The 20,814-nt window shown below is 35.5% G+C and overlaps 2 protein-coding genes across 5 annotated transcripts in view; one reads left to right on the forward strand and one right to left on the reverse strand.

Moving 5' to 3' along the window:
- Window positions 1-332: 332 nt before the first annotated feature.
- Window positions 333-14,535, reverse strand: LOC106070983 (zinc finger protein 665-like). Of its 4 annotated transcripts, none has more exons than XM_056024104.1 (7): window positions 14,345-14,535; window positions 9,692-9,851; window positions 9,369-9,485; window positions 7,686-7,793; window positions 6,407-6,547; window positions 5,550-5,660; window positions 333-3,588 (listed from the first exon to the last, which is right to left on the reverse strand). In XM_056024104.1, the coding sequence occupies exons 2-7, from the start codon at window positions 9,803-9,805 to the stop codon at window positions 1,984-1,986; spliced, it is 2,196 nt and encodes a 731-aa protein (XP_055880079.1). In that variant the 5' UTR covers window positions 9,806-9,851; window positions 14,345-14,535; the 3' UTR covers window positions 333-1,983. The 4 variants fall into 4 exon arrangements, with proteins under 4 accessions (XP_055880079.1, XP_055880080.1, XP_013086463.2 ...); XM_056024105.1 differs by lacking the exon at window positions 14,345-14,535 and adding an exon at window positions 13,652-14,035; XM_013231009.2 differs by lacking the exon at window positions 14,345-14,535 and adding an exon at window positions 13,631-14,035.
- A 5,625-nt stretch (window positions 14,536-20,160) lies between these two features.
- LOC106069936 (protein PALS1-like) overlaps window positions 20,161-20,814 on the forward strand; it is a 47,670-nt gene continuing 47,016 nt past the window's right edge. Inside the window, exon 1 of the mRNA XM_056022918.1 lies at window positions 20,161-20,268. Within this exon, the coding sequence (XP_055878893.1) occupies window positions 20,184-20,268 (85 nt within the window). The 5' untranslated portion in view covers window positions 20,161-20,183. The remainder of the gene's footprint in view (window positions 20,269-20,814) is intronic.

A 20,814-nucleotide genomic window follows, 5' to 3' on the forward strand; every position in this document is an offset into this window, starting at 1 on the left:
GGTTTTATATTGCTGTGACAGAACTAATTCTTAACGTGTTTCACAAAGCACTAATTCTCTATTTATTTATATTGTGATGACACAACTTGATTTGAGTTTAAAATTTTCCTAATCCTAGTTACATATGCATTTAACCAGACAAATTTTCCAACAGTAACTTTGTACTTTTCACCAGTTCTGGAAACATTTACTAGTGAGGTTTTAATTAGCTTTGCTAAAACATCTAAATGATAAAATAGAATTTGAATGTAATGTATGCATAGATCTGATACTGTACTGTGGACTAAAGTTACCATATTTGAATATCTAAATGATAAACAAGAACAGAAATGCAAATTAGTATGTACTTTATTTAAATTACAGAATTTCCTTCACAAAAGAAGTTATAATGATATTTGAATGTATTGTAATGAAATTTCTCAGTGATATAAAATAAACACAAATTTTAATTACTGTAATTTTATACATAAACCAGATATAACAAAATTAAAATACTTTCTGAACTTTTCTTCCCTCCCCACCCTCTGGGGGCCCAAAACAAAATCTATAAATAGATCCACTAAAAAAATAATATATAATAGACACCAAACAATTGTGGCAAAGTAAATTAAGATATCATAAATTATTTTTAAAAATTATATGAGCAGCTCATATGCAATTAGAAAAAGATCAATACATTTTACAAAAGTATAAATAGACAAAACAATTTTTGTTTTTAAATGTACGATAATATAGCAATAAGACATGTCACAAATCTATAAATAATTTATATACAATACTGCAATAGCAGCTAAATAAATATGTATATTTCATAGAGCATATCCCTTTTTTTTTTTAATTTCTAATCAAATTAAAATTATTTTCTGCTTTACTCATGCTAAATGTCTCCAGCATCTTTTCCTTCATTAATGAGTAAAACAACAATTTAGTTTTAAAAATGTCCCTCAAAGTATCAACATATTATACATTTTATGGATAACTAAAACAGTCTCTTTATTTCTTCTCATTAGAAGTACCAACATTTCTATCAAACTTTTCAAAAGAAATACTAAACATTTTTTTTATTCGCAGAACAAAAAGTTCCATAATTAGCATTAAATACACTCAAATAAAACTGCTTAATTATCTAGCAGCAACACTATCTTTGAATTATTTCTGCCATGTCTTAGTTATACTCAAAAACAGGGCACATCCCCACTAATTCACACTGTTCAGTCGTATGTGGATGTGTACTGGTAGTGAATTAAAAATAAATAAAAATCTTTCAGTGAGAAAATGGGGTGTTTTTTTCTTTATACAATGAAAATAATGTGTAAACGAATTCCTTTTGAAGTGAGTCTACAGCCGGGCAGCTCATTGAAGTAGATATCCTTCAGACAGACTGGAGAAGGATAGGACAGACCCTTCACAAGCCTGTACACAACATAATAAGACAAGTCCTCACAGGAAAGAGGGAATGACCCAGAAATACATGGTGCCATGCTTTGGAAGCAGATGGACAAGCCATCCGGACAGTTGGAGAGACTCACCCAGAACTGAAACAACTGGAGGAAGCTGGTTGGTTTCCTAGACCCCATTTTGGACCACAGACAAAGATGAGATTATACTCTTCAGCCACATGGATAACTAGGAGGCGCAGTGACTGAGAGGTAAAGTGCTTGGCTTTCGAATCGGTGTTTCCAGATTCGATTCCTGGTGAAGGCTGGGATTTCTACTTTTGGGATCTTTGGGCGCCTCTGAGTCCACCCAGCTCTAATGCGTACCTGACATTAGTTGGGGAAAAGTAAAGGCGGCTGGTCATTGTGCTGGCCACATGACACCCTTGTTAACCAGAGGCCACAGATGACCTTTACATCATCTGCCCTATAGACCACAAGGTCTGAAAGGGGAACTTTACTTTATATGGATAACTAAACTCTTTTGAGAATGGAAGAATGCCTACAAATGTGAGGCTATTGTCTTAACACACTAAAAGGAAAAACATCAAAGCGCATATATATGTGTCAAAGAATCCCTCTCTAAGTGACTGAGCACATGCCTCTGGATCAGTTTTCTCTTGGCAAACACAGCGTTACAGACGGTGCATCTGTAGAGATTCTCTTTTATGTGAGCCAACAAATGCCTCTTGAGATTTTTGCTTTTCAGAAACGCTGCGTTGCAGTCACAGCAGTGGAACAGGTTCCTGTTGAAGTGAGCAGACGCGTGTTCACGCATGGTTGCCTTTGTGTAGAACAGAGCGTGACAAACATTGCACCGCCAGACGTTCTCATTCAAATGGTTTTGCAGATGCAGACGTATGAATTTAGAACTTCCACAGAAACTCTGGTTACACAGAAGGCAAATGCGACGCTTTCTACCAGTGTGAATCGCTCTGTGTTCTCTTAAGGAAGACTGCGTAGAGAACTCCATCTCGCAAAACCTACATTTAAACATTTTAGTATGAGTGGCTAAATGGCGCTGAAGATACGACTTATAAAAGTATTCTTGCGGACAGAGGTGACACTTGAAATCTTTTTTGCCGTTATGAATTACTTGATGGTTCCGCAAGCTTTGAGCAAGGGTAAACTCTTTAAAGCAGAGATCACATTTGAACTGTTTCACACGGGTATGGACCACCAGATGGGTGCTCAACTGCTGGCTTTTTGAAAACATTTTATTGCAGAATTCACATTTGAAAGGTTTTTCCCCAGCATGGACAACAGCTCTGTGATTCCTCAACTGGGTTCCCGTCACGAATTCTTCATGACAAAATCTACACACAAATTTTTTCCCACGCGTGTGGAGAGCCTGGTGAACTCTCAGCTTGGAGAGTTTGAAAAACTGTTTCTGGCACAATTCGCATTCAAACGGCTTCACATCAGAATGGACTGCCTGGTGAATCTTCAAAGAACCACGCGTGGAGAAAAACTTGAGGCAGACTTCACACTGAAATGAACTTTGACCTGTGTGTACAAACTGGTGGTTTATGTAGAGTTGCCTGAAAAAAAAATCTTTTCCGCAGATTTGACATTTAAATGGCTTTTCACTTGCATGAGTGGCAAGATGTGTCTTTAAGACTGAGCTTCTAGTGAATTCTTTATCACAGAATTGACACTTGAAATGTTTTTCCGCAGCATGTATTGCTAGATGACTCTTTAAGTATGCACTTAAAGAAAACTCTTTGAAGCATATATGACATTTAAATTGTTTTTCGTTTACATGAACTGTCATATGGCTCTTTAAATATGAATTGACTGTGAATTCCTTTGGGCAGAATTCGCATTTAAAGCGTTTCTCATTTGCATGAATGGCTTGGTGCTGTTTTAAATACCTGAGCAAAGCAAATTCTTTTTGACAAACTTGGCAGTAAAATTGTTTTTGGCTGGTATGAATCTCAACATGTTTTCTCAAATTTGATTTTTTGGAGAATTCTTTTTGGCAAAACTGACATTTGTATGTGCTGAACTTGAAAAAGACAGAGATTTTGTGGGTAATGTTGTCCCCGTCTGAACAGGATTGCTGTGAATCACTTTGGTCTCTCTGATCTGTACCATCTGAAGACAATTCTACATCTGATTGCAGTTCTTGTTTTTCTTTTACAATGGCATCCTGTGAGTACAAGAAATAACAAATATTCAACAAAATAATTCAAATGAAAAACTAAAATTAATGCTACATTCAAATATTTAACAGTGCTAGTCAAATGAAAAACTAAAATTAATGCTACATTTAAATATTTAACAGTGCTAGTCAAATGAAAAACTAAAATTAATGCTACATTCAAATATTTAACAGTGCAAGTCAAATGAAAAACTAAAATTAATGCTACATTCAAATATTTAACAGTGCTAGTCAAATGAAAATCTAAAATGAATGCTACATTTAAATATTTAACAGTGCAAGTGAAATGAAAAACTAAAATTAATGCTACATTTAAATATTTAACAGTGCAAGTGAAATGAAAAACTAAAATTAATGCTACATTTAAATATTTAACAGTGCTAGTCAAATGAAAATCTAAAATGAATGCTACATTTAAATATTTAACAGTGCTAGTCAAATGAAAATCTAAAATTAATGCTACATTTAAATATTTAACAGTGCAAGTCAAATGAAAAACTAAAATTAATGCTACATTTTTTTATTTAATGCTAATTTAACAGTGCAAGTGACACTGAAGAAGGCATGAAGCCAGAAAGTATCACTTTACAGTGGAGAAATACAATTATAGACTAAATAATCACTTTTTTTTTTTGAAACAACTAGAAAACCCTTAGTCATTCACAAGCATAAAACAGAAAATGTCAGATTCATTAACAAAGATTTTTGTTTCAACGCACCCAAAGGCTGTTAAATGCTTGCAACTCATCTTTGACCCCTGATGCATAAAATGCTAAATTTAATTGGAATATGGAATATTGTTTTAAAGAAGACAAAAAAAATACTTATAAAAGTGTACAGTCCAGTTCCAGTCTTTCTGGGGGATTTTTGTAATACCCAAGTAAAATTGTTTGTTGTTTTTTTTTTTTTACTAATACCCTAACACAAGTTTTTTTTTTTTTATTTTTTTTATTTTTAATGAATAGGAAAACAAAAGTATATGTTTATTAAAAAGAACCTAAAATCTAATCAGACAACAACAACAAAAACAGAAAGTGAATATATTTAGTTATTATATTCGCCATCATTATACTAAGCTTTATACTACCATAGCAATTTACAGCACAATAAAGCAACTAAAGTATCTCAAACACTTAAGGTGGACTCTGAAAAAAAGGTGAAATGATAAAATCACCAACAAGGGAGGTCTAGGAAGAGCAGGTTGCCAAGACATCTGCACTGCTATCTGCATTAGACGCCATGGCTGGCATGGACATACGCTAAATGCCACAGGATCAACGCAGACGATATATTGTATGGTGATCTATTAGAAAGCAGAAGAGCTGGCGGGTCATCTACTTCTAAGATATACTATATGTAAATGCGACATGAAGGACTTCAAGATTGAAACCAGCTATTAAGAAACAAAAACACATGGAGGGCAAGTCTAAAGGAAGGGTCCTGAATCACAGCTGGCAAGCAAACCACAAGTAGGAAAAAGGCTGAAAACACTGTGGCAAATGATTAAAAAAAAAGTAAAGTTCCCCCCTTTCAGACCTTGTGATCTATAGGGCAGATGATGTAAATAAAGCTCATCTGATTCTGTGGCCCACGGTTAATGAGGTCTCATGTGGCCAGCACAATGACCAACCGCCTTTACTTTTCCCCAACTAATGGCAGGTACCCATTAGAGCTGGGTGGACTCAGAGGCGCCCAATGATCCCAAAATTAAGACTCCCAGTCTTCACCAGGATTCGAACCTGACACCCCCGGTTCAGAAGCCAAGTGCTTTACCGCTCAGCCACCGCGCCTCGCAGCAACTGATGATTTACAGAAATGTGTATCAAGCATTGGCCTCTTTAGTTACATGAGAAAGGAAAACACATATCCCAAGACTTAAAATGTCACAAAAAAGTATCCTATGATTCTATTTCTAAAAGATCTATTCACACAAAGTCTTTATATCTTACATGTGTTTCTGTGGAGAACGCTTCCAGCTCACTTTGTGTGCTCTGATCTTCTCCGTCCCAGGACACTTCTACATCGGATTGTTGGTCAACTTCTTGCTTGATGAAACTTTTCTGTCGATTTTAAAAGAAACTTTTGGTCAACACAAAATATTCTCAATTGAAAAAAAAATTTAAAAAAATTAAAGCAAATACGCAATGCATGATTAGATTCACCGAGGGACACATGTGGAACGTAATCATCATCTCCTGTATTTTAAAAGATGAGATATAGGTAGTAATCTCACACCAATCTCCACTCTTGGGTGACATTTCATTAGTATGTGTGGCTCTACTAGAACTAAATGCTGCCTTTTAATAGATTAAATTCTAAGAATTGACATTCTACTCTTAAGTTATGAATGATTTTGAAAACAAAAAGCTCTTTAAAAAGAGTGTCAAGCCAAAGTAGCATAACAATTCAATTATACAGATGAATCACACGAATACAATTAAAATAGCCATAAATTACATTGACTTAAATTTTCTTTTGTATCTGAAAAAAAAAGCAAAAATTGTAAAATGCCCCAATTAGTAACTGACTGAAAATAGATACATCACTTTCTTCATTTTAATAAATCAATCATTGCGAATGAAAGAATTGGTATCAAAAGTGTGCTGATTAAATATAACTTTAACACATTTTTTTTTAAAGAAATATTAACGTTAATCTGGTAAACTTTTGTGGCTTACAGTCTTAGTTTCACTGCTAACTATTCCAGATTTTTTTTTTCACATCTGCTGATCCAATTTAAACACTCCTCAAAATACTTCAATTCTCTAATAAGTTAAAAACCTAAATATTTTCTTTCAATGCTTACATTTATTTCTATAGAGTAATCTTCTGAATCACTTTGCTCTCTCTCATCTCGTCTCTCTGATGTGTAAACACTGGGTGACATTTTTTGGTCTAAATCCAGTTTCATTTCTCTGTTTAAATTTGATTTTATTTCTTGGTCTTCCTGCAATTAAAAATAAGTTAAAAGTAGATATAATTGTTCAAATATAAATATTCATTATAAAACCAGAAAGGTAACTTGTAATAGTGCAAGCCACCAACAAGCAGAAAACTGATCGGGATTATGAATAGGATTGACAAGAAATGGAGCTGAGTTTGATGACATGTCAACGCTTTAAAAGATATTTTTGTCATCTGGAAAACATGATGAGTCACTTTATATTATATAATGACATGGTTTTAGCAGGAGATCTACACTTCAGTAGTTCAGTAACAATTTCAAATCACTGTTAAGGAGAAATAAAGACTGAAATTGGCTGCTATATCTTTCAACCTATGCTTAAGTTTAAACAATAATGGAGAGTGGGCATGAAGAACTCAATTCTGTTGGTCTCAAGTTCAAATCCCTATGAAGGCTTGTATTTCTTACTTATTTAAGGTGAGAGGGGAGGCGTGGTGGCTGAGCAGTAAAGCGATTGACTTCCGAACCGAGGGTCCCGGGTTCAAATCCTGGAGACACAGATTTAATTTCGGGATTTTTGGGTGCCTCTGAGTCCACACAGCTCCAATGGGTACCTGACACTAGTTTGGGAAGAGTAAAGGCGGTTGGTCATTGTGCTGGCCACATGAGACCTCATTAACCATGGACCACAGAAACAGATGGCCTTGACATCATCTGCCCTATAGATTGCAAGGTCTGAATGGGGGAGCTTTACTTAACTTTTACAAGGTTTTAGGGCTTCCTGAAGTCCACCCACGCAACCTTATTGTCTTAGGTTGTGAATAGTTTTGTTCTAGCAACTTCATTATTATTTAATCATAGAAGCAGAAAATGCCTACAACTTCCGCCTTGTAAACTGCTTGGACAAAATGGCAACTTGTACTTCCCTAAAAAAAACTTTTAAAAGACAGGAGAAAAAAAAAAGGACCTTATATTAACTGTAATAAATTATTAAGAGATTTTTCAAACTACCTTATTTAATAAATGTAATGTTTTTACATTATACTAATAATTATGATGCAACTTTGTTAAAATTATTATGACGTAATGGATTTGACAATTTAAGTTTTCATATACTTAGTATACCGAATTAGCAAGTGAATACAGAGTATTATCACATACATTCTAATAGAACTCTTACATTTGTACAAAAGTCTTTAGAACTCTTTGGTTCTCTGCCGTTGTCTGTGTCTGATGATAAGTCGACAACTTTAATTTCTGGTTCTTCTTTTATGAAACCATTCTCTAGCTTTAAACAAAAAATTCTTTGTCATTATTTTGTGCAGAAAAACCCATTTCAATATTTTACAAAATCAAAAGCACAATATTAAAAAAAAATAAAAATAAATGTGTATAGACTACACAAAACTCAGCCACGGCCTCCTGTAAGAAAAACACTTATAAAGAAGCGTGAGAAAGCAAATTTGAACAATATTTCAGAACAATATTTCATTTATTTATTAATTTTTATGCTGTCCATAACACTTATTGTGCATGGGAGATGACCGCATGCCAAAGGCGATCTTCTTTGGCGAGATTAGAGGAGGACGGCGTTACAGAGGTGGCCCCCGTAAGAGCTATAAAGATAAAAAGCGCCATTTTTCCCTCACTGGCATAGAGGAAATTTCCTGGCAGCAGATGGCTTCTGAGAGAGACGGATAGCTCTCACAAAAGCTGCAGGATAAACATTTGAGACTCAAAGAAAAGCCATTATTGAAGACATGTGCAAAAGACGCAAAAAAAACTTAAATAGTCCGCCAGCGGACAAAGGCTTTGTCTGCACAAAATTTGGGAAAATATGCAGGTCGCAAGTGGGTTTGCGTAGTTATGTAAAACACTGCACTCAGCCTTAATCTTCGGAATCGAAGACATTGCCATTATTATCATTATACAAAATTATGTCAAATAATTTGCAGTGATTACACACAAAAATTAATCTTATTGTCATAACTTTCTTTCAAATCCTATGAATAGTTCCTTTTTAAATTACAGAAAATTAGGGCCTACTTTTTAAGGTTTAATTTTAAATTTAGTTTTATTTTTAATATAAACATTATTATTGCTGAATTCAGTACAAAATTAAATTTAGCTAACAGGAACTTTGTGCCTCCTGCAGTCTGACAATATTAGAAATTTCAAGCTTTAAATTAGCCAAAGCAAGGCCAAATCTAGGTTAACCACGTATGTTGATGGAAAAGGTAACAAATAATTCCCTTTTCGACCACAGTTTTGAAATTTTACAGCAACATTCAAGTGCAGCCACATCTCTGTTTTGAATGTTAACATTCTTTTTACTGAAGACATACTTTTGTAAATCTATTTTTACCTGCAACTCAATTTCAACATCAGTAGCAGATGTTTAATAATTATCATTTGTAATTATGGCCACATAACACCCTGCTCGTTAACCATTGGCCAAATAAACAGATGATCTTAACATCATCTGCCCTATAGATCACAAGATCTGAAAGGGGTACTTTACTTTTTTTTTTTTTTTTTTTTATATGTGAAAATGCCCAAAGACGTGGAATCTGTTCAAGATAAAGATTTTCAAATTCTCTAACCAAATTTAAGTTACTTTTTTTTATAATTTGAAAAATTATAACATTCAAACTAGAGTTTTCCCAGTGCTGCCAACGATTTAGTAATTATTTTTCCAATGATATTCAACAACTGTCAAATATCTAGGAAAATCCTAAGAGCAGTTTTCAAGACTTGCATTCACCCACCCTTTGTCTAGGCTCCATGAAGGAGTGACTTGAATAACATGAATATGAAAACCTTTTTATTTTTTAGAAATATAATTATTACAAATATTTTTTACTTGCGTATTTGTAGTGAAAGCTTTACTATGACTTTGTCCTATCTGATCTATTTGATCTGATGACAGTTCTACATTGGATTTCATTTCTAGTGCTTGTACCTTCATTCTTTGCTCATCCTAAACATCAAAACCAGACCAAAAAATTTACTTCAGTGTAAAAAAATAATAAGAAAGAGTGATTCATACAAATTTTCCAGCCCTGGATTATTTCTGAATAATTTTTCAGTAGAAAACATACATGAAAACATTAACATTTAAACTTTTTAAAAAAAGGAATTTGATATTTATACATATTTTATTGATATTAAAAAATAATAACTTACCTGATGCAGATTTCCAACCATTAAGTCTATAGGTTGCTTTTGTGTCGCTATATCATCATAGTTTTCTTGTACACTTTCATCAAATTCTGGTTTTATATAGTCCATAATTGACATTTTATTATTTCATTCACTTTGATTTATTTACTGCATGACAATGTCACTGGAAATGTAATATATATATAATATATATAATTATAATATATATATATATAATTATAATAATAATAAATTACACATGCTTATTAAATAGAAGATTATTACATAGCTCTAATTAGGGGGTCTTTAATGCAAGTATGTTGCACACCATTTAATTACTTCTGATCTTCTGATTGGTAGATACATACTGAGAGAAAATTTCACACACTTTCAATGTTAAGTAAACTTAGCACATACATATAATTTATTGGGGGGGGGGGGGGGTGGGGGGGGAGTGGGAGGGGCGCTGTAGCCCACAAAACAAACCCCAAGCTATAGGTTAATAGCTGCACTGCCATGTGTAAGGTCTGAGGCTTACAGAGTAAACCCTAACAGAAACTTGGTTTTAGAGCCTTGTACACCTGGGGGCAGTGGTAAGACCACTGCTCTTTGGCAATCTCCTGCAGCCACCTGACTTCATATTGGGATGGTATTCCATTTCTTTGAATCTGGTCAGTATGGTCATGTGGGCAGCCCAACACTCGCAAATTTACTGCCCAGGCTTTCCCCTAGCATCTCTGACAGTAATGATTCTAAAAAAAAACAGAGTGGTAGCTATCAGTGATATAGTACAGTTACACTGGCAGGGTGCATAGGCTAGTCTATTTTGGTTAGCTGATAGTCAGTGGAAACTGAGTCAATTCAAAGTCTCTTCTCATAACACAGTTATCACAGTACCAACAATCGTATTGTATTATTGGCATAAGCTAGGAATGCCAGGGACCACTCTCGACGGCAGGAGGGACTCTTTAGCCTCACTAGATAGCTACTATATGCCTTTAGCCGAGCAGCCCTTGGACAATAAGGTGCTATCCCCCCACAGCATGCTGCACCACAGGGGGCATAAGAATTAATCTACTATACCAGGGGTGGGCAACTTTTTTCTACCGAGGGCCGCATTTTAAAAATTTTGGGGACTGGCGGGCCGCATAAATTTTTTTTTTCTCCCAATTGAGGAATTACAACAACAGTTAGCAATTTCTTGAATTAATTTTGAGAATATTTTTTTTTAATTTTGTTATTGTCTTATTACACCCCAACATTTCACCACAAATGTACAATTGTACTTAATGTGAAGCATTTAACTGTTTACATCCGTGCATAATGTTCTGTAACTGTAGAACTAGCTTACTAGTTGTTTTGTTCTTGCGACTGCTGTCAAATTACAGTCAGTGAGCATCGACCTGTTCTAACACTTCATAATTTTGAAACTAACGAAATAAAGCGTGTTCACAGATGAATTAGGTTCCCAATAATGTGAAAACTTCACAGCAAAGTTTTCTTAAGTACGGGAATACAGCTTCTGGCAGTATTGAAACTTCTGTGGAAGAACTCACTGGAATTACTCTTTCAGGTCATAATTTGCTTGGAGGTATGTCAACTGGAGCTAAATCAGCTTCTGCATTAAATGGTGACCTGATGGTGTTGAAAACTAGTTCCAATTTCTTGACGTCTTAAAATTTGCTTTCAAACTCCTCAATCAAGGAATCCAAAAAAGTCTTGAACTTTCAACCATTTCACTAGAAATAGTTTCACCTTTCAGCTAAGGAAAATGATAAAACCTAATTTCACTTGCTGTCTCGAGAAATGGAATAACTTTGTTTGAAAAGATTGAAGATGCACATACATTTCATTTGCAAACAAAACATTGCAATGATTTGAATGATAAACAAGAAGTCTGTCTTCAACTCTTCATTAGAAATATTAGTTACAAAGTCACAGTCAATGTCCTTCAATGAACCTATTTCTTCCTTGAGATTCCATATTCTTCTAGGCAGGCGGATACTACTGTGTAACCGAACATAGGAATGTTTTGTTCCAAATCTTCAGTACCTCTAGGAACTGCCAGTCATGGCCGGCAGATTATTGAAGGCCCTTGGTAAAGTGAATTTGGTGGCCTCAAATAAAATAAAATTAAAAAAAAAGCGAAAACAATTAAAATTATTAAATTTATTAAAAACCTATTGTACTTCAACAATAACATTGAGGACAAGATTCGCTATTTCTTCTCTAAAATAATAAGATTGCAGTTAGTGCAAGGCCCTCACCAATTGGGTACCCTAAACAGTTCGTCTATGCCTAAGGCTGGCCCTTTGTCAATAATAAGATCATTGGGAAATCATTTCCAACAATATATTTGATATTCAATGCTTTATTTTATTAAAAAGCCTGTTTTTCTTAGTCAAAGCACGAGCTCCGTTAGTTGTTACACTTGCCATCTTGTACAAGCCGACCCAACACTTTTTGATAGAATTGAATAAATACTGGCTTGTGTTTGTCTTTGACTGAATGTTTCGAAATATTTCCAATAAGAATAATCTTCGCTTACTTTAAACGTTTTAGAATGACGTTTAATGACAATGTTTATTTAGCCTCTTCATGATAAGTGATAAGAATCAAAAGTTTCAATAATTTCTAGATCTATAGATATTTACAATTATTTATTTAAATATATTTGCATTTTTATAAGTGTAATGTGTGGGAACACCTGATTTCTTTAGGCGTCGGCGGGCCGCATGTGGCCCGCGGGCCGTAATTTGCCCACCCCTGTACTATACGTATCAAGGAAATTACCATAGAAAAGTTAATTCACTTTTTGTCTTATCTAGTAAAATAGTAGTATACTATTAATACTATTATATACTTAGTATAGACTGTAGTAAGTAAAGAGTATAGGAGGTCTAGAAATAAATTAACTGGATTTTATATTACAAGACTAGATCTAGATATAAGACAATAATAAGTCTATGGTCTATACTATAAGTATAAATTAAAGTTATAAGAATAAATAACAATATATAAATAAGATTTAAATTGCAGCAATCTAGCAGTTCTAGTTTAGTAGACGATAGTAATTAATACTAATACTGATAGATCTAGATCTAACTCTACTAGATTAGATTACATAAAATATAATCATAAAGATGTTTAAGTTTAAAATTTAGATATCATAGATCTAGATCAAGACTATAATTTAATATATTATATATAGATCTATATAGATAATATAGTTATAGTGTATAGTAGCTTGTACTCTTGTAGATTAGAATTGTCAATTATTATGAATTGTTATTAGTTATCAGTTATGTTATGTAATTTGATAGCTATCCAGTCTATCTATACTAGTCTAGCAGCTAGACTATACTGACTATTTTACTAGGCTATGTAATATGTAGATCATCTAAATTCTAAAAAGTTAAATTCTAGATCTAGATCTAACAGTCTACTTTAAGTAGTCACTTAGTAGTCTAAGTTAGTGACTTTGTCTAACATTTACTACTTGAAGTAGGCCTACTTGAATCTTAAAATAAAAATGTATTAAGTTTCACACAAGATTATCTAGATCTAGAATCTAGATGCTAGGCTAGACAGTCACAATAGATCTACAATCTGGATTCTAACAATATAAGTAACTTATAAGTCATCATGTCATGATTATTGAATGAATTCTAAATTTACTCATTTAGACAATTTAGTACAAGTTAAGTAAGACGTAAAATAAGTTAACAGTAAAGTAGCAATTATACTTTAGAGTTTAGACTTAGTTTAGTAAGTTAAAAGTTAAAGTTAGTTTATACTTATTATCTTATTTATACATGTACATAGAGTTGATTTTATGGATAGAGATTAGAGTTAGACTAGATTTCACTAGATTAGATCTAGAATCTAGTTAGAGTTGATAGATCTAAAACACTGAACCATATTTACCATATAGATAATAATCATCAAATTCAAATACAAAACCTAATAAAACACTGAAAATACTCAGAAGGACATAAAGATAAAGGCACATTCCTCGTTCCATATGCTAGGACAAATTTGTAACAATGCTTCTGAAGTTCTTGCCATTCTTGCCTAATCACTAGATCTAGGTCACTAGTGCTATTATTAGACTACATCTAGTCTAGTCACTTGTAGAGTCTAGACCTAGACTAGTTAGACTAGAGCATGGAATGGGTTGCCTGGGCCAGCCAGGAAAACCAATGACTTGGCAAAATTTAAGATGTCATTGGTTAACATGCATGACTAGATATGCATGAGTCATAGGACGTAATCATAATAATTATTATACGATAAGAAGATTATAAGAATGATTATGACAGCAAACAAATAAAGCGAAATAGAAATAGTTTCATTAGGCAAGAATGTTCACTCTTGTCAATTCTTATAACATGTTCTTTAATCTTTGGAAAATGAAAAGGGGGAGTGGTTCTTATATTATATGGCCATAGACATATATTACATAGATTATTTTGCAAAACTGATCTGGATCTAGATGATACTAGTCTAAAAATAGATAGAGACTTTATCTCAACATTTCGAAATTTTAAATTAATACAACTGCAATGTATATACATGCATAAACTGTGGCAAACCCTGCCGCTCTAGAATTGGCTTGATTAGTCACAGTACCAGATTCTGCCCCGTCTCAAGATGAAACTAAAATCAGTGACTCACCTGTGCGCATCTATTGTTTTCCGAGACAGAAGGAGCCATATAATACAACTGTCTTTGTTCATGTTCTGATTACAATACCATTGTCACCACTCTGTTATGATTAGAGACTTTGAAATGACTCCACCTTCCACCATATGCTAGGACAAATTTGTACAAATACGCCTTCTTCCCTAGTGTTATTAGAGCATGAAATGGGCTGCCTGAGCTAGCCAGGAAAACCAGTGACTTGGCAGAATTTAGGTCATTGGTTAATATGCTTGACGCGTAGGACGTAATCAATTTCTTTTTTGAAGTAACGTCTGTATTATATAAGATAACACTTTCAGTTAACCAAAATAGACTGCCTTTGGCATACGTTCGTCCCCCATACGGACTAGCCTACCCACCATGCCAACATAATTTTCGACTATAAGAAGCCCCTCAATACTGTCTATACCGGTATTTGCAAAAACATCGCTGTTTGTAGTGCGGTCTTGCCACCTTGCCCATGACGGAGCGCAATAGGCCTAATCTTTTCGTTACAGACCACAAAAAATATAAACTTTTCCCATCCAGGAACCACTAAAAAGTGTATCCACAGTTAAAGTATTACAGTGCAGTTTCTAAATATTTGTCGCGCTTAATTTGTACAATGTCTTTTTTTTTTTTTAAATTCAATGGATCTCATTCACTTATTGCAAACAAACAACTTTTAGCCACGTGATTCTATATATCTTCTATACAAATTATGTAATCTATAAAGGCTGTCACGTGATACGTATTTTTCATTGTTTTATCAATATTATGACGTGGCTAAATGTGTTTATTTACGATTGGTGAATGAGGTCCATTTCGTTTTCAAAACCTACTCTACCGGTACCATTATTTTATTTTCGCTCTTTCGATTAAGTAAGGGCATTGAATTTTTGGTGCTATATATGAAACGAGCACCACTATTAAGCCTACAGACACTTATGATTTATTTAGCGAACTGATTACTCCATATGTCCCTTAAAGAGCCCTGCGCTCAATATAGTCAATGCTTGAAGTGGTGCCACGTTTCTCCCTCAAAAGCTGCGGGCTTTTTCTGTGCACGGATCAAAGGTTTGGAACTCACTAACCATTGACCTCAGACAGACAACATGCTACACTACATTCAAGAAAAACATTAAGACCTATCTGTTTAAAACTTTTGGGTTATTAAAACCCTCTCGTGTTTGCGAAGAAATGTTTTAGTCTTGTGGTGTAAACCTATGACGTCAGCAAAAAGACAGCGGTGTCAAGTTTTTTTTTCCTTTGACGTCATTCGTAGCACTTTCATTCATAAAAAAAAGGTGTGTAACCAAAATTAATTTTAAGACAATGAAAACACTGAACTATAACTTACATATAAGAAACGCAATCTATTAAAATACCCAGATAGACACAAAGGTAAATGCACATTTCTTATTCCGTAATGCATGCTAGCAAATACGTAAATAACAGGCGCTCTTTCTTCCTTAGTGTCATGACAGCATCTAATGGGTAGCCCGAATCAGACTGGAAAATCAATGACCTTGTAGTGTTAAAGTCTCAAATTAACAAGCACGACTAGATTAACATATGGATACGACGTAATTATCTTTTTCTGTGAATTATCGTCTATAGGCCTAATTTATAAGATAAAAAGAATATACTTTGCATGAAGGTTACAATTTGACAATGCAAAATCTGCTAACTTCTGGAGTAACTTGTTGGCAAGGCAACGTTTCAACTTAAGTGTTGTGCAACTTATAAAAAAAGAGCATGAAAAACCACACACACAACACTTAGACTTAGGACTTAGGTCCTCCCGCGCCGTTCGGCGCATTGGGCGGCAAGCTGTCTCCATAATGATCTGTCACTGGCAATGTCTGAAGCCTCTTCCCATCTGGTGTCCACTGTTCTGAGGTCCTCCATGAAGGTGTGTCGCCAGGTAATACGAGGACGTCCCTGTTTGCGCTTTCCTCGTTTTGGCTTCCATGTTATCGCAACTCTTGGTGTGCGTAATTCATTTTGACGTAGAACATGTCCCGCAAACCTCATGCGACGCTCAGTCACAACCTCACTAAGTGTTCGACTCCCAGTTCGGCAAAGGATTTCCTTGTTTGAGATCCGGTCTGTGTAACTGACTCCCAAAATCCGTCTCAGCCATCTCTGTTGAGCCACATTTAGTCTTTTCTCAATTTTGACAGATGACTTCCACGTCTCACATGCATATGTAGCAGTTGGAATGACGATTGTGTTGAGAAGGTGTATTTTTGTCTCGAGTCCAATGACTAGGCTAGTCCAAATAGGCTGCAGCCTTTGGAAAATGCTCCCTGCCTTTCCTATTCGGCACGCTACATCATGGTAAGCATCTCCATCATTTGTTATGATGCTGCCAAGGTACGTGAACTTGTCCAGCTCTTCAAGCTTTGACTCGCCAAGTCTGACGGGGACACCCTTTGCCTTATATCCCACTCGCATAATTTTAGTCTTATCCAAGTTTATGCGGAGGCCAATTTTGGGTGCCTCTCTGTCTAGGCTCTCCGTCATTTCTTGAATGCATTTATTTGTAGCCCCGAGTAGTGCAACATCATCAGCAAAGTCCAAGTCCGTCAATCGGAGTTGTTCATGCCATGGAATACCAAAGGCACTCTGGTTCATTGCTCTCCTCATTATGTAGTCGATGGCTAGGAGGAAAAGGAAGGGAGATAAGATGCACCCCTGCCTCACACCTGTCTCGATTGTAAAAAACTCTGTTGTTCCCTCTTCTGTTTTAATGCAGCAACTAGACTGACTGTAAAGGTGTCGTAGGATCTGGACGAATTTTTCTGGTATACCGTATTCTCTAACTATTTTCCATAGTGATTCTCGGTGGACACTATCAAACGCTTTTTTGAAGTCCACGAAACTGATCGTTAGCCGTTGTTGGTACTCAAAACTTTGTTCTATGATATTTCGTAAAACGAAAATCTGCTCTGTACATGATCTGCCTCTTCGGAAACCTGCTTGTTCTTCTCTGAGCCTTTCATCTACAGACTGTTGAAGCCGTCTCAACAAAACAGTGCTGAAAACTTTGCCTGGGACAGAGAGGAGAGTTATGCCCCTCCAGTTGTTACAGTCTGCCAAGTTGCCCTTTTTTGGAAGCTTTACAATCACTCCCTTTTGCCAGTCCTCTGGGACTTTTGAAGTTCGCCAACAGAGATTTAAGAGATCAGTCATTCTGTTAACAATGCACTGTCCCCCATATTTTAGCATTTCTGCTGATATCATGTCTAGTCCTGGTGCTTTGTTATTCTTTAGCACTGCAATGGCCATGGTAACCTCCTCAGCAGTTATTGGGTCTGTCTTGACCTTGAGATCATTGTCTGGAGAGGGGGCCTTGAATATGTAAGTTATGTCTGGCGACAGTTGGTTAAGGGTCTCTTTAAAGTGCTCTACCCATCTTGCATCCTGTTCTTCTTTCGTTAACAAAGTTTTGCCTTGCTTGTCTTTTATTGGTGCCCCATGTCCACTCTTTGCTCCAGTGAGATCTCGGACAATACGATGGAGGGTTTTTGTGTCATTTCTGCTTGCAGCTGCTTGTGCCTCTTGTCCCTTCTGCTCAATCCACACAACACTACCATACTTAAACGAACTTTTTGAACAAAAATACCTCAGCAAAATCGGAAAAATCTTAAAAGACAACGGCCACCCGCTCCATCATAACTAGGCCTACGTCAAGTCGTTGAGGAGTGGGCGACTGTTGTCAATAAAGACTAGAACCGAACGGAACGGTACAAAAACTCGTTCGTTCCTTACTCGGTCAGACTATATCACCGCCTCTCGTTGACTTCAGAACGTGGAAAGGTACATCGCGTCTGTGTGTAAATCTGTGTGTAGTCACTCAATGAACTCTTTATGTTAGTGTCTGTTTTATTAATGTAAATGTTTTTTGTTGTTTTAATTTTTAATTTTAGAAAAAAAGTCTTGTAATCACATGCAAAACAAACGTCCAATAAGGATTAATAAAGCAGTCTTAGTCTTTAAGTAAGTGTCGCCCAATGCGATAAGCCCATGGTATAAACTTTAAACCACTCGCCACCTCCCCCCCCCCCCCTAAAAAAACAAACTTCCCAATAAAATGTATTGCTGGATTAGAGAGAGCTAGATCTAATATAACTATTTTTATTGCTTGCTTAATACATAACTGTAAAATATGCGTCAATTCTATTTAAAAAAAAAATACATTGCAATTTAAATAATGATTATTCCTATTTTACATCACAAAACCGCCAAAGCAAATTATTCCTTGTATGAATGCAAAGTTGAAATCCATATGGTCATAGTGGACTTGCATAAAGTAGGCTGCTGATGTTAGCCGGTGATAAAAAGTATGGTGTAACGTTTTGGACATTTTAATGGAATTTCAGCCAAAACCCAAACTAGTTGTACACTGTCTATTCTTTTTTTTTTTAATTCTACTTTTGGAAACAAACAATTTTAAAAATATTTTGGTGTCATCCCCTAATCATCTAATGGATGTCACCCGGTCACGCACGCACTCCTTTATCGACGCCACCTTGAGTGGCTTTGGGGGGGGGGGAGTTTCCAAGAAAGTGGGGTGCTAAGCAATAACTGGTGTAGTCTAAATCCAGCACTGAAAAGAAATTTCTAGTATTCCCTTTGTGGTTCTATATTTAGTATTATTTAATGATTTTAACTAAAGGGAGATAGGTGAATAGAGGCTTTAGAATGAGAGAAGTATAAATGAAGAAAATAAAAAGTTGCGCTATAGTTTTCTCACATTTCCGGTGCTAAAATGTCCAAGTGACCAAGTCGTCTTAAGATTTCACTCTGGAGAATTGTGAACACTCGAAATAAATTAGGTCAATTGGCTGGACACCAACCAGACGGATTTCTTCTTCTTCACCTCCTCCCCCCCCCCCCCAACCAAAAAAATCATTTCGTCAAAAGAAAAGTCAAATGTTATTCGTAGCAAGTGGAGATGTATTTGTATTTATATATTATTTAAAATGTAGAAATGTGAAACATCAAGCATGCTTTCAGTTCTCTTGTTCCCAATTAAAGATGTACATTTCACATTCCTAAACTGGAGCATCTGTGTACTTTGAACAGTGAAGAGTGAAGATGGTGATATTGTAGTTCTGTGATCTTAGTTTCAACAGAACAGACGTAGTCATAGATTATGATAGATCTAGATCTAGATGCGTTCTGTGATAACACAAAATCCTTCGAAGAAGAAGACAGCTACGTTCTGTGTAAATCTAACCGTGTATGGTAATTGGAAACTTAAAATTCTACTAAGTCATTGGATTTCGGAGTCAGGCAACCCTTTCTGTGCTCTAATAGCGCTAAGAAAAAAAAAAGCACTTATAGGAATTCGTTCTACCATATGGAATAATAGACCTAAATGTATGTTAATGCTTTATGTAATTGTAACTAAATAAAATGTGTTAAAAAACAAAGATTAGCTTGAACTGGTTTCATTGAAATTTATTTTCTTAAATTATAAATTACAGACGTTCCTTCAAAACAGATGATAATTAGGCCCTACGTCCGATGCGTGTCTACCTTGTTAATTAGAGACTCATATCAACCCGTTCCATGCTCTAAATGCACAAGGGAAGAATGAGCACTTTTGCTATTTTTTTCCTAGCATGTGGACTAAGAAATGGGCCATTATCTTTTGTTTCTTTCAGAATATATTTGGTTGTGTTTTTTGTAAGTTCTGGCTCGGTGTGTATGCATTATGACTTCGTTACAATTTAGTCATCTGTCCTGTAATTGTAAATTGAACTATCGTCTTCTGTGTTTCTTTTACTCCACAGGAACACAATCCCAGAATGCTTAGTTTATGTTCTCTCTAGTGACCAGAATGAACCTGGACGGCTACGTCATCATTATTGCACAAACCAAAGACCACAGACTTCGTTTGTTTGGTGAGTGCCTTGAACGTAATGAAGCATTGTCTAGTTTTGAAATCAACTCAATGAGCTTGATCTGTATATGTGCTCAATTCATCCATTTAGTAATATTTAATGTCTAATATATGCTTGATAATCTTGGCTATAGTTCACTCGAGGTGATGCTTCCATTTCTTTAATTCTATCCTGAGTAGCCCCTGAGCTTCCCTTGCCTTATATTCTAGTACACGATGGTGTATTCCCTCAAAGCTGGGCATTTGGTTGCCCCCTTTTTTGTTATCTTAGGTAGTCAATCAAGTTGTCTGCTAGGTGGTGAGTTATGTGCTGCTAGGTGGTGAGTTATGTGCTGCTAGGTGGTGAGTTATGTGCTGCTAGGTGGTGAGTTATGTGCTACCGACTGTCGTCATGATGGTCTCGAGTTTGAACCCAGGCCTTGCCGTTGGGCAGTGCGTTTGGACTAGGACGTAGTAATCTGAAGGAACTTCTGAAAGTGGTAACAAGTTGAGATCCACTTATGTCTTCTTCTTCTTCTAGCCAGCTTTATTGCTGCTGAGCCGTGAG

Source organism: Biomphalaria glabrata, chromosome 3, assembly GCF_947242115.1.
Source record: "Biomphalaria glabrata chromosome 3, xgBioGlab47.1, whole genome shotgun sequence".
In the NCBI taxonomy this organism is placed as follows: domain Eukaryota; kingdom Metazoa; phylum Mollusca; class Gastropoda; family Planorbidae; genus Biomphalaria; species Biomphalaria glabrata.

What these genes read in the sequence shown, in the direction of transcription:
- LOC106070983 (XM_056024104.1), bottom strand. Translation starts at nt 9,805, where the DNA reads ATGTCAATTATGGACTATATAAAACCAGAATTTGATGAAAGTGTACAA. An exon ending in CTAAAGACTTTTGTACAAAT is followed by an intron (nt 6,548 to 7,685) that starts GTAAGAGTTCTA and finishes TTTTAATTGCAG; the next exon opens with GAAGACCAAGAAATAAAATC. An exon ending in CGTTCTCCACAGAAACACAT is followed by an intron (nt 3,589 to 5,549) that starts GTAAGATATAAA and finishes TTGTACTCACAG; the next exon opens with GATGCCATTGTAAAAGAAAA.